At 49.2% G+C, this 13,527-nt stretch overlaps 1 protein-coding gene across 1 annotated transcript in view; it reads right to left on the bottom strand.

The window, feature by feature from the left end:
- The window catches only part of HMCN2 (hemicentin 2), a gene marked incomplete at its 5' end in the record, with an annotated part of 147,020 nt that extends 134,444 nt beyond the window's left edge, over positions 1 to 12,576 (bottom strand). The window contains one exon of the mRNA XM_080820166.1: positions 12,324 to 12,576. Coding sequence (XP_080676292.1) covers positions 12,324 to 12,576 — 253 coding nt within the window. The remainder of the gene's footprint in view (positions 1 to 12,323) is intronic.
- Positions 12,577 to 13,527: the final 951 nt, after the last annotated feature.

The raw sequence follows: 13,527 nt of genomic DNA, 5'->3' as shown, positions 1-13,527 counted from the left end.
AGGACCCACTGCACATCATCACTCACCATCCTGAAACCCCACCAGGACAGGGTGCTCTCAGCATGATGACCATTTCAAGACCCACCTTCTAGTGGGACAGAGTGAGGTGATAGGTCAGGGTAGGAGAAGGTAGGACACCTGACATGTCCCCATGAGAGTTTACCCACTGAAAGGGGTCACCTGAGACCCTCCTGACCTCCTTCTTTCACCCAGTCCAGGCAGGGCTGGCTCTGCACAAAAAGCTCTGATCACCTTACATCTTGGTATGCTGTCCTTCAAGCATGATATCGATGATGACGATGGTGGTGGTGGTGGTGATGTTGTCACCAATGTTGATAATGATGGTGGTGGCGGTGATGTTGACATTGATGTTGATAGTGGTGGTGGCGGTGATGTTGATGGTGGTAGTGATGGTGGTGATATTGACACTGATGTTGATGATGGTGGTAGTGGTGATGTTGATGGTAGTGATGATGTGGTGATGCTGACATTGATGTTGATGGTGGTGATGGTGGTGATGTTGACATTGATGTTGATGATGGTGGTGGTGGTGGTGATGTTGATGGTGGTGGTGATGGTGGTGATGTTGACATTGATGTTGATGATGGTGGTGATGGTGATGTTGATGGTGGTGATGGTGGTGATGCTGACATTGATGATGATGGTGGTGGTGATGGTGATGGTGGTGATGGTCACAGCAGTTTCTATGCCTTGAGAATTTATTATTTTATAGGCTTGAGCTCACTTCCATTCATTTCTCCCTGTTACAGCTGAGGATACCAAGGCTTAGAGAGAAGATAATGCCCTTAGTAAAGATCAAACAGCTAGTAAGTATACTTAATGTCTGCCCTGGTTTCCTGGGGACACCATAATAAAATACTATGAACTTGGTGGCTTTATACAACAGAAAGTTCCCTTCTTGCAGTTCTTTTTTTTTTTTAATATTTTATTTATTGGACAGAGAGTGACCCAGCGAGAGAGAGAACACAAGCAGGGGGAGTGGGAGAGGGAGAAGCAGACTTCCCACTGAGGAGGGAGCCCGATGCAGGGCTCGATCCCAGGACCCCGGGATCATGACCTGAGCCAAAGGCAGATGCTTAACAACTGAGCCACCCAAGCGCCCCCCAATAGTTCTTGAGACTAGCAGCCCACAGTCAGAGAGCTGGCAGAGCTGTGCTCTCTCTGAAGGCAAATACCAGCAACCCTTGGTGTTCCTTGACTTGGAAACCCATAAGCACTCCGGTTCTGTGCATTATCACGGGGCCTTCTTCCTGTGCAGGCTCTGTGTCCCCCCTTCTTACCAGGGCACCAGCCATATAGGATGAAGGGTCCGCTCTACTCCAGTATGAACTTATCCTAACTAATTACATCTTCAGTGATCCTATTTCCAAACAAGGTCATATTCTGAGCTTAGGACAAGAATTTCATGAGGACACTACTCAACCTAGAACAATGTCAAGTCCACTTGCTTGGCTCCAAAGCCTGTACCCTTGGCCACCAGCTATACTACCTCCAAAAACCACAGTGGGGATGGAGATGGTATTTTAATATTTTAATAGGATTAACTGTTTTAATACTAAGTAAGCATCAGGTGTTGTTCTATGCACCTGGCACACATTCACTTAGGAAAAAAAAAAAAAAACAGCAACCAAAGAAGTGGACTGTTTGTTATCCCCATTTCACAGATGAGAATTTGAGGCCCAGGGAGGTGAAATGACCTGCCCAAGGTCTTACAACGCGGAAGCCGTGGAGGTGGGATTCAAAGCTGGTCTGTCTCGCCCCACGTTCAAGAACTCAGCCGCTGTCAAGCTGCAGATACTCAGAAATCGTCCCCTTGTTACCTAGTCCCTCATCCTTGTTTCTGGGGGGGGGAGGGGGGCGGAGAGAGGCTCGTGACCGAAGGTGGGCACTTGCCAAACAGCTGGGCAGACGTGGCGTGCAGTTCCTTTGAGCAGGGCCCGCCGGCAGGCTGCAAAAATCATTAAACCCATGACCTTGGCTCCACTTGTGCCGCCCTTGAGCATCTGAGCCCCAGAAGCCTGGCCCGGAACCATCTCTCCTCAGGCAGATTTTTTCCGCTCCACCCGAGGAGGGCGGAGAGCCTCTGGGACGTGGGAGGCTCACGCACAGGCTCGCACCCAGCTCCGCACCCAGGTGATGTCCCAGCCCCTTAACCCAGAATCCTGTGTCCCAGTGGAGTCGGTCAGGGCCACAGCCAGGCTCCAGAGGTCCAGCCTTAGAAAGACTTCAAGTCATGGACCCTTCCCAGGGCCTGCCCTTTCCGCCTCCTCCTGGAAAGCAGGGCTTGAATCCGGGACCATTTCTGGATTCGCACCCGCCCCCCTCCTCCAGCTGCCGGGCCCGCGGGCAGGGTCCCACAGTCTGCCACCATTGTGGGCAAATGGCGTCCCCTCTCTGGGACACAGTCTTTCCATTTCTAAGTCAGGGACTGGAGAAAATGAAGTCCAGCTGCTAGAATTCCAACAGTTCCTGAGCCGGGGGCTGGGCGAATGCGAGTCCCTTGAAAACACCCACAAGGGACGGACAGGGTAGGGAAGGAAGCCACCGGGCAAGTGGCTCTGTCCAGAGAATGAAAATGACCCCAGAACCTTCTTCCACCTCCTCCTTCGTGTCCAAGAGTCTAGAACCAGACGCTCCTGAAGGCAGTCTCAGGAGGGCCCCTTGCCCTGAACACCCAACGGAACCACACCCAGCCCTGAGGGTCCACATCAGCCAATCTCTGCTGTCTTCAGGGAGAACTTCATATCCACACTCCTGGCAGCCTCTGAGCCATTGTCTCCACTGTTCCCTCTGCCTGGAGTGCTCTTCCCCAAGCTGTCCAGCCTCTCCCCTACCCTCTCCTACCCCAGCTCCTCTCCACCTCAGCTCGAACATCACACCTATATCCCCAGGGCCCCTTTGTACCAGGGACCACACTGTGGCTAATGAACTTGGCTCTTTGCTGTGGGTCAGGCTGGCCTGAAGGTAGCAGGGCAAGCTGGCTCCTGCCTGGTCCGTGGTCATCCTTCGAGAACCGCCTATTGAGCAAATAAATAATGGGTCGGTCAGGGGTCCCTGGGGACCGGACTAATGCCCCCAGCCCACCCCAGCCCCTTCAGGCAGACCCCTGATGTCCTCACCTTGCCACTCCTCCTCCCAAGGGCATCCCCAACCTGTCTTGCTCTTTGCACCCCTGTCCTGCACAGACTCATGCCTGGAAAGCCCAGGCAGGGACACTGCCCTTGGAGCAGGTGCCCTCAATGACAGGGAGGCACCTAATCCAGCTGATAGCTCGCAGGCAGCTCAGAGAGAAGCACAGACGCCGCGCCGCAGGGCGGGACTCTCCGCTCAGAGCAAAAACTAATCTGATCTATTTCCTGATGAGAGGCTGGTTAACAGCAATGTTGCTCGGGGGTGACCGTACACACACACAGCAACCCCAAACACACACACACACATCTGCAGCCAGAGGCCGAGCCTCCCCAGCTCACAGGCCACGCTGTGAGCTGGACGTTGGCCCGCCTCCATCCTTGCCCCCGACCACCTAACACTCCTCTTCCCCGAGCCAAGCCGACGGTGGCCCTGGCCGCCCAGAGAGGATGCTCAACTCACTAACAATCAGTCACAGGTGAATTAAAATGGGACACTATTTCACACCTAGCAAATTAGCAAAAAAGGGAAGAATGATGTGCCCGGATGCCAGCAAGGTGTGACGTGGGAGAAAAACGCAGTCTCGTCTTCGGCTGGTAGGATGGTAGGATGGTACAGCATCTTCGGAGGACAGTTTAGTAATAGCTATCAAAAGTTAAAATGCTCATGTGCTTTGACAAAGCAACTGCATTTCTGGAAATCTACCATACAGATATGTTGGCGAATGTGTATGTGTTTTGTTGTCAAGAAACTGAAAGCAGGGCGCCTGGGTGGCTCCGTCGGTTAAGTGTCTGCCTTCGGCTCGGGTCATGATCTCAGGGTCCTGGGATCGAGCCCTGCCTCAGGCTCCCTGCTCAGCGGGGAGCCCGCTTCTCCCTCCGCCTCTGCCCCTACTCCTGCTTTCTCTCTCCCTCTGTCAAATAAATAAATAAAATCTTAAAAAAAAAAAAGTAAGAAAGAAACCAAAAGCAATCTATTTTCCACAATATGGGAATGGCTAGATAAATCAAGATAGGATTAAGATAAATGAAGACCCCCTTCTGTCACATCTTATGTGGTGCATTACTATTTCCTAACATGGGAAGTTATCTGGTGTATCATGTAGGGAAAGAAAGCAAGTTGCAAAACCGTATGTGTTGAATAATTCCATTTTTTATGTACTAAAAAATTAAGTATGTGTGTAATTCTCATATATATATTTGAAAATGTATGTATGTGTATTGTGTAATTCTTATATATATATATATATATATGAGAATTACACACACACACACACACACACACACATACACGGTCTGGAAGGACACAAAATGATTAAAAGCATCCCTTGAGAGTCATACTATTAGAATATTTTACAAGTGTATACCAATTTTATAATTTGGGGCCGGGCTGGCTCAGCCAGTTGGAGCATGCAGCTCTTGATCTCAGGGTCATACGTTCGAGCCCCACGTTGGGTGGTGAAGATTACTAAAAAAGTAAATCAATAAACTTAAAACAAATAAACAAAAAAAATAAAGTCCGCAATTTGGGGAGAAAACTTAATAATTTAAGCTGTTAACCGAAGGAGCTAACTCAGCCCCGATGCCAACACTTGACAAAGGGCACACAGAGAGAATGTCCCCTGCTGATCTGACACGCTCAAACAAAACGCAAAATTCCCCAAATAAAACACTGGCCAACGGGATCCAGCTGGATATGAAAGAATCATCCGTGACCAAGTGGGGCTTATACAGGGAATGTGGAAGTCGTTAAAAATGAAGGAATCCCATCAATAGGTCAGCAGGAGAAAGAGCTTACAAATATTTCAACAAAGCCAGAAAGCTACTGGCTAAAATTCAGCACCACTCCCTGTTCAGGATTATTTTTTGTTTTGTTCTGGGGTGTTGTTTGGTTTTTTGGTTTGGGGGTTTTTTTTGTTTTGTTTTGTTTGTTTTGTTTGTTTCTACCCTTAGTAAACTAGGAATGAAAGCCTCATCTTCGTTCCCTTGTTGAAGAAAACCTCAAACCGAGAGCCAGCATCACACAGCAGCGCCTGATAAGAAGCAAGGCAAGAGTGATCACAGCCGTCGTTTGTGTATTCATCACTGTTCTGAAAGTTCTGGCTGATAAATAACACAAGACCTTTCAAACAAGTGAAATATATGATTGGAAAAGGGGAGATGATATTATTATCTGGACAGGCTATAGTTGCCAGCCTAGGAAACTCAAGCCATTACCCCCCAAATTAGAAATAGTTAAAAAAAAAAAAAGGCAAACAAAACTTCAGTAAGAACGTTGAAGACAAAATAAATATATGAAAATGAATTGCTTTCCAACATACCAACAATACTCATTTGCAAAAAATGTAATGGAAAAAATTTCCTAATCAAAATAGTAACAAAAACCCAAAATACTTAGAAATGATCTTTAAAAGAAATGGGTGGAACCTATAAGGAAAAAAAATTATAAATCTTTACAAAAAGAAATAAATATGCGGACAAAGGAAGAGGCATCCATCCTAGATGGAAACGACTGAATTTTTTTAAATGACAATTTTCCCCAAATCGAGATTTCATACAGTTCCAAGCAAAATCACAGTAGGAATTTTGTGGGGAAAGTTGACTAAGTTTTTCTGTTTGTCATCTGAAAGGATACATGTTTAGGAATATTTTGAAAATAAAGAAGAGGAATCAAAAGATACAAGGACTGGCCTAAGTCATTCTGCAAATAAAGTCGTCTGTAAGACTAAAGGCAAAAAAAGGGACTCTAGTTAGTAAAGTCGTTTCCCATGGGGAACGAGTTAACAATGCTAAAACCCTTCTCCGCACACTGGACCAGAACCATTAAGTAAACCCATGGTTGATGGTGGGTGGTGGGAGCAGGTCTGTCACGGTTGGAGTGGGAGGTCATAGATAAGCACGAAGAGGAGGCTGGAATGATCTACAGGACAATAAAATCAGAGCTGGAGACATCAGTAGGAACGTCCAGCTTAATACAGACACAGACAGCAACATACAGAAATACTTATAGATGCAATTATATACACAGGTTACCTCTACAGCATCCCTTCCTCACTCTGCCAGCTAAAGGTCTAAAAGCAGTGACACCCCAGTATATCCAGCACTCAGATCCTACTTCCTAGTCTCATTTTTGCATAAAGGAGCCAGGGATTCTTGGATAAATTTCTAGATCTAGGATCAGGGCAGGAAATATACAAGATGAGTCTTGAACATCTTGTAGTGCCGGAAAATAAGACAGTGCTTTAAAATACACACACACACACACACACACACACACACACACACACAATGGGAGCATGTCAAAGGCTTGCAGAAGCCAACAGAAAGAGCTGCCAATGACCAAAAAACTGAGGAACAAAATAAAGTAGGATTGGCTAGTAGTATTGGGTCATAACCCAGAGAACAAAATAACTATCCATGAGTCTATACTGAGACACAGAAATAACAGAATAGATGGGGAGGAAGAGAAAACTCTCTGATGAAAAATTCCAAACGATTTACGCCAATTCTCTACCCTCAGCAAGGTGGGGCACAATGTCCACTTCTTAAATGTGGGCTGTACATAGTGACTCTTCCAAAGAGGACAGTATAGGGGCGCCTGGGTGGCTCAGTCGGTTAAACACCTGCCTTCGGCTCAGGTCATGATCTCTGGCTCCTGGGATCGAGCCTGGGATCGAGTCACGTTCCCTAACCAGCGGGGAATCTGCTTCTCTCCCTTCCTCTCTGCCCGTCCTCCTGCTCATACTCTCTCTGTCTCTCCCAAATAAATAAATAAAATCTTAAAAAACCACACACACACACACACACACAAAGAGGACAGTTTAGAAATGGAGAAAGAGAAGAGGAACTTCAGAGTGGAGACAACTGACAACCTCAGCCATGGGATCAAGGTCAACATCAACTCTGACGGTCATTCTGACAGTATGTACCCTTGACAGAACATAATGAGAACGGCATTGCTTCTCTGTGGTCTTCCTCTCCCGCCACCCAGTCTAACTGGAGAAAAACACCGGACAAATTATGACAGAGGGACAAAAACGTCTGAGCGATTCTCATCAAAACTGTCCTTGTCATCAAAAGCAAAGTCTGAGAAACGGTCACAACCAAAGGAGCCTAAGGGGACACGGCAACTGAATGTAACGCAGGATCCTGGATGGGCTCAGGAAATGGACATTAAGAAAAAACTGAGGAAATCTGAATAAAGAATGAACATTAGCTGATAATAACACATCAATATTGGTTGGTTCATTGTGATAAATGTACTATGGTAACGTAAGACATTAATAACAGGGAAAACTAGGTGTAAGGCATATGGGAACTTCTGTGCAATCTTTGCAATAAATCTGTAAATCTAGAATAGAACTGTGCTAAAATTAAAAGTTCATTTAAATAATTTTTTAAGATTTTTTAAAAAAAATTTTTAAGTCATCTCTATACCCAGCTTGGGGCTCGAACTCACAACCCTGAGATCAAGAGTCACATACCCCACCAACTGGGGCCAGACAGGCAGCCCTAAAAAATTTTTTGACCATGAACTGATGAATGGATAAATATGTGGTACATGTACATATGGGATGGAATATTACAGAATACTGGAATATTATCCAGCCATAGAAAGGAAATACTGCCATTTGCAATAGCATGGACGGACCCTGAGGGCATTGCGCTAAGTGAAATGAGCCAGACAGAGAAAGACAAATACTGTGTGATCTCACTCACATCTGGGATCTAAAAAAGCCAAACTCAAGATACAGAGAGTAGAGTGGTGGTTACCAGGCACCGGGGGACAGGAGACGTGGGATAGAAACTCCAGTTGGAAAGTAAATGCATTCTGGAGATCCAATGTACCACGTGGTGATTACAGCTAATACTGTGTCATATACTTGAACGGCATAAAAGAGCAGGTATTAAATGTTCTGACCCCAAAAAATAAATGGTAATTAAGTAACAAAGAGGTGTTAGCTAATCATCTTGCAATATATAAATGTATCAAGGCAACTTGTGCCACACCTTAAACTAACCCAATATTCTGGGTCAATTACATCTCAGGAAAGCTGGGGGGAAACTAAAAAAGAAAAAAAAAAGGTAGACCCATTGAATGGTTGATTGATTGATTTAAAGGAAGCTCATGGAGCCCAGCATGGGGCTTGAACTCACAACCCTGGGATCAAGACCTGAGCTGAGAGATCAAGAGTCAGATGTTTAACCGACTAAGTCAACAGAAACAATTTTTTAAAGAAAAAGAAAACAATTTTTTAAAGAAAAAACAATATGAGGAAGAGACTGCCTTATTAATACATATTATAAAACCAAATAATGAATATAATATGTTCTTGGCACAGAGTTGCCATATAGCAAAACAGAATGGGAAGCCCAGATAAATTCTTAATAGATAAAGTAATTTGGGATAAAGGCAGGATCCAAATAAATGGAAAAAAAAAAAAAACCAACAACAACAAAAAAGAGGACTGTTTGATAAAATGTATCTGAACAATGATCCCATCCTGGAAGAATTACATTAGATTATTTTTTACACCAACTTTTTAAAAAATTTTCAGGTTAAATATTTGAATATAAGGAGAAAACCAGTAGAAAAAAATAAAACATGTACCTAACTGATTTTGGGATGGGGGTGAAAAGTCCTTCTAAGCGTGCAGGTGAGGAAATTACAAAGGGAAAAAAGTCAATAGATTTTACTACACAAACATTTAAAATTTCAGGCCACTAGGAAAAAATAAATAAATAAATAAATAATTTCAGACCGCTGGGAATCACAAACACTACTAAAAGGCAACAATCAAGAAAAACACTAACCACATAACAAAAAACAGTTAATAGCATCAATATGAAAGTCCTCATACTGACTGATAAGAAAGCTACTAAAACCCTAACAGGAAAACAAGTAAAGTCACTGATAATTTGCAAAAGAAGAAATTCACACCAAAAATAAAAATCTAGTGAACATTTGAAAATGCACTGAACCAGGGCGCGTGGGTGGCTCAGTCATTGGGCATCTGCCTTTGGCTCAGGTCATGATTCCAGGGTCCTGGGATCGAGCCCCACCTCGAGCCCCACGTCAGGCTCCCCGCTCCGCGGGATGCCTGCTTCTCCCTCTCCCCCTGGTTGTGTTCCCTCTCTCACTGTATCTCTCTCTGTCAAATAAACAAATAAATAAATAATCTTTTTTTTTTTAATGAAGAAAGAAAATGCACTGAACCTCCCTAAAATTTTAAATGTTTTCCGTCTTTTGAATTAGGAGGGAAAAAATGTTTTTTATCTTAAATTCCCGGTGTTGGGGACGGCTGCTCTGAAGCTATCCCTCGGAAGTTTCTGGTAGAAGTTGAAACTCCTCAAACATTTTGGAAAACAAATTGAAGAGTTGCCCAGTGTGTTAAAAATGGCCTAGGAATCTTCGAGAAGCTTAACCCTGAAGAAAAACCAATCAGAGAGAGAAAGATTTGCACATGAGAGTGATTTTTGCAACATCTTAACAATGAAAACCTGAAAATGGGCTGTTTTCAGCCAGAATGAAACCATTGACAAAATGTTCACTTTCTGGTTTGGAAACATACCACTTTTTTCATTTAAAAACTTTAAGGATATTTCCAAAGCACAGGTCCTGGTTTCTCTCCCAACACTTGCAGTCCAGAACCACTGACAGTGCCCCACGAAGACTGGCCCTTGGGGTTTAGGATGGGGTTTTCCTTTAAGGAAGCCCTCTTTGTCTACAGCCTTGGGGGCCTCGACAGTCAGCTAAAACCCCTGTTTCTGAAGTTCCTCTTCCATGAAAGGGAATTCCACTGGCCGATTCAAACCTAAGCCACAGTCCAATCCCTGCTCGGAACCCCTCAGTGGCGGCTCACAGCCCATAGAAGGAAATCTAAGTGCTCCAAATCCCCAGGCCTGACGTCAGAGCCTGGACCAGTCTTGCCTTTCCCACCTCCCCATTTCTCTCCTCCTACGCTCCCCCCAGCACCTGTCCACACATGTCGGCCACTCCCCAGCAAGCACCATGTGCTCAGGGAGCCCACCACCCTGCTGCCTTGCCAGCACCGAGCATCGGCCAGGCAGATACTCAAAAGCTGTGTTCGAACCCTGCCCCAACACTGCTTCTTCCTCAGAGAAACTTTGGTCAGCGCCCTCCCTTGCTGACCCGTAGTCAGGAGCTGGTACCGGAGCCCGCATGTGACACGTCTACTCTCCACCTGGCCTGTCCCCAGCGGGATGCCTGCCCCTTGCAGGGAAGCCTGCCCCCCTTCACACTGGGGGCCTCACGAAGGCTGTGCACGCAGAACCCGTTCACTAAACACGGAGGTGCCCCTCTGCACTTGGACCTGGATGGTTTGGGGAACAGGGCAGGAGGACTGGCGATTTTGACTCATAGAGGATGCAGGGAAGGTCAGAGAGTTGCACACCTGCTAGGCATCCAGAGAAGAGAGAAAACGCTGGGGGATGTGGGCTTCAAGGGAGCCCACAGTTAGAGGGGCGCAGGGGGAACAGACCTCAGGAGCCCTAGCCTGGGCCCCGGGACACTAAATCTGGCTCCAGCAGGCGGCTCTCCTGCCCTGCCACCGCAGCCAAGCATTTTGGAGACAAATGTGGGTTATGAATCAGAAATGACATCACCCTGGCAGGTGGCTTTGGGTAAGCCCCATCAGAGTCCTGAGCCTTAGTTTCTCCATCTGGAAGAGAAAGGGGTGGACTGATCTCTCAGCTCTTTCAGTGTGGTGTCTTTGGAAGCCCAAGAATGATCCAGAAAGGACTGGGTGGGGGGGGTGGAGGGTGACCTGTGTCTGACCCGAAGCCCCACAACACACCCCACACCCCTCGGCTTCACAACCCCCCCAGCCTTGTTGCCCTGATCAGGGGGTAGAAGCTGTCCTTTCGTTTCCAGAAATATTTTTCTAGACCTGCCCCCCCCAGCCTCTGGGCTTTGAGCCGCAGAGCCCTACAGAACCCAGAACTCCTGGAAGCAGAAGGACCTCCGAACCCAGCCTGAGGACTGCACCAGATTAAATCACACCCACAGTTGCCCATTTTGCAAAACTCTGTAATGCTGTTGTGATTAATAAAGGCAGCTTCTTCTAAAAAGGCTTACTGTCTCACATAGCCTTGGTTCAATGCGTGTTTTCTCAGCCTGAGGCGCTCTGTAGTACCATTTTGCAAGGAATCTGCCATTTTTATTTCATGTTTTGGCTTTACTTTTTACATTTTTTACTTCTTGTAAAAAGTAACACTATTGTTCTTGATAGAGAGGCGGCCAGATGGAGAGACGTTCGATAAGGCAGACAGTAAAATATTCATCCCAGAATCTGGGTGGTGGGCAGACAGGTGTTCAATGTACTTCCCTCCCTCCCCCCATTTTGCTGGAAACCTGACATTTTTCATCAAAAATTGCTGGCGAAACAGCCGCCCTGCTCTTCAGAAGGTCGGAGGTCTGCGGCAGGACTCGGCAGCTGTTCCCCTGACGCTCCCTCTGCACAGCGGGGGCTCCCAGGGACCCTTTCAGGCCCTGCCCCTAAGACTGAGTCGAAACTCAAGCGGCTGCGAGGGGACCCGGCCGGGAGAATCCAGGAGGTGGAGGCCACCTGGACGAGCTGCGGTTTTCCCAGGGAAAACAGGTCAGGGGTAAATTGAGGCAGGGGTGGGTCTCTGCCTGCCTCTGGGGGCTCTTTTGGCCTCTGAAGCCCGTGCTGGGAGCAAATTCTAACAATTAACAAAAAAGAAAAACGCAAACGCTGCACGGCCCCATCACCGCCAAGCCCTGAGCACGAACGTGTGTCATCAAGTGTGGGGGACAGTTTCTCCCCCGGTTTCGGAAATGAGGAAGGCGAGGCCCGGGAAGGTGAGGTCACCTGCCTAAGTCACACAGGTGTGGCGGCCCAGCATCCGACCGCGGTGCCCGCCGCTCTCGGTCGCTAGCCCGACTGCGCGCCCCGCTACCCCCGGAGGCGCGGGAGAGGGAGAGACAGCGAGGTCCCCGGGCCAGCAAGGGGCGGCTGCCCCAGGTGCGGGGTCCGCGGGCGCGAATGTGTCGAGAAGGCGCCCCCGCCCGGCGGAACAGTGTACGGACGTCCAGGTGCGCCCCGGGCGCGACCGCCGGCGGGGTGCGGGTGAGCGCCCCAGGCCAGGGCGCCTGGGGTGGCGGGGGGAGGGGGGACGCGGGGACGCTACCTGGGTCGTGGAAGGGCACCAGCGCGTAGTTGGCGATGGCCTGGCTGCGGCGGCTCAGGCTGCTCTCCAGGATGCGCGAGGCGCCGTCGAGCACCTGCATCAGGTCGTCCCACATGGAGCCGGTGACATCGAAGACGATGGCCAGGGTGGCGTCCCCCGTGGGAAGGGGCAGCGCCGGCCTGGGCTCGCCGACCGCCGCCGCCGCCGCCGCGGAGACCGCCATCAGCAGCGGCAGGAGCGGCGCCCGGGGCATCGTGCTCAGCGGGGGCGACCGGCGGCGGCCGCAGCGGTGGAGGCGCGCGGGTCGCAGCGAGCGCGACGGTCCCGGACTCCCAGCGGCCGCCCAGCGCGCGACGGCAGCGCGGCGTCTCGCTCGGTCGGGCCGGGGCGTGCGGGACGCGGGCTCGCAGCGGGTCCCCCTGCTGGGAGCCCGGGGCGGGTCCTAGAGCCCACCCCGTTCAGGGTCACGGCCCGCCTCCTCCGCTCCCCCCACCGTGACTCAAATTTTCCCGGCCCCGCGGTTCGCAGTCCAGACCCGAGGTTAGGGGAGGACGCGGGGCGGACGGCAGTGGGGAGCTGGGGCGGCGGCCAAGGCGGCGAGGGCTGGGGACGCGCGGGACGCCGCGGACACCTGCGCCTCCCGCCGAGGGCGCGCCCCGCTGTGGGGGTGGAAGAGGGAGGGGCGACGCGACGGCTCCTGTCCCGGAGGACTGGCCACAGCGGGCCTTGGCTTTTGCTGCTCTCTCCACCCATCCCCTAAACTGCCTCCCACCCCGACACACACAGAGAGATTAAAAGGTCTTTTCTTTCCACAGGGGGTCTGTGCTTCCCAAGTACTGCAATTACTAGGGTCATAACCAAGCACCCCAAGCTGAGCACCTACTACGTGCTAAGCGTGTTTACATAGTTATTATTTCCTCCCGAGCCCGCTGCAACCCTAGAGGGAAAGCACTAAGACTAAACCCATTTTACAGATGGACAAACTGAGGTTTGTCAGCAGCAAACTGATGGGAAGTCATTTGCCCAAAGCCACTCAGCTCTCAAGCCGCGGAGACAAGACTAGAAGCCATAGTTAGAGAGATTCCAAAGCTCCTGGGTTCTGCTGGCTCCCCTAAGTGTTGGAAGACATTGTCAGGAGTCACCTGGTGACTCGGGGCGATGGAGGCTGCCGCTCTGCCCGGCTGCCGCACCGGATCTTATGACT

The sequence above is a fragment of the Martes martes genome (assembly GCF_963455335.1).
Source record: "Martes martes genome assembly, chromosome: 12".
Lineage (NCBI taxonomy): Eukaryota > Metazoa > Chordata > Mammalia > Carnivora > Mustelidae > Martes > Martes martes.
This window is presented reverse-complemented; position numbering and strand designations above follow the sequence as displayed.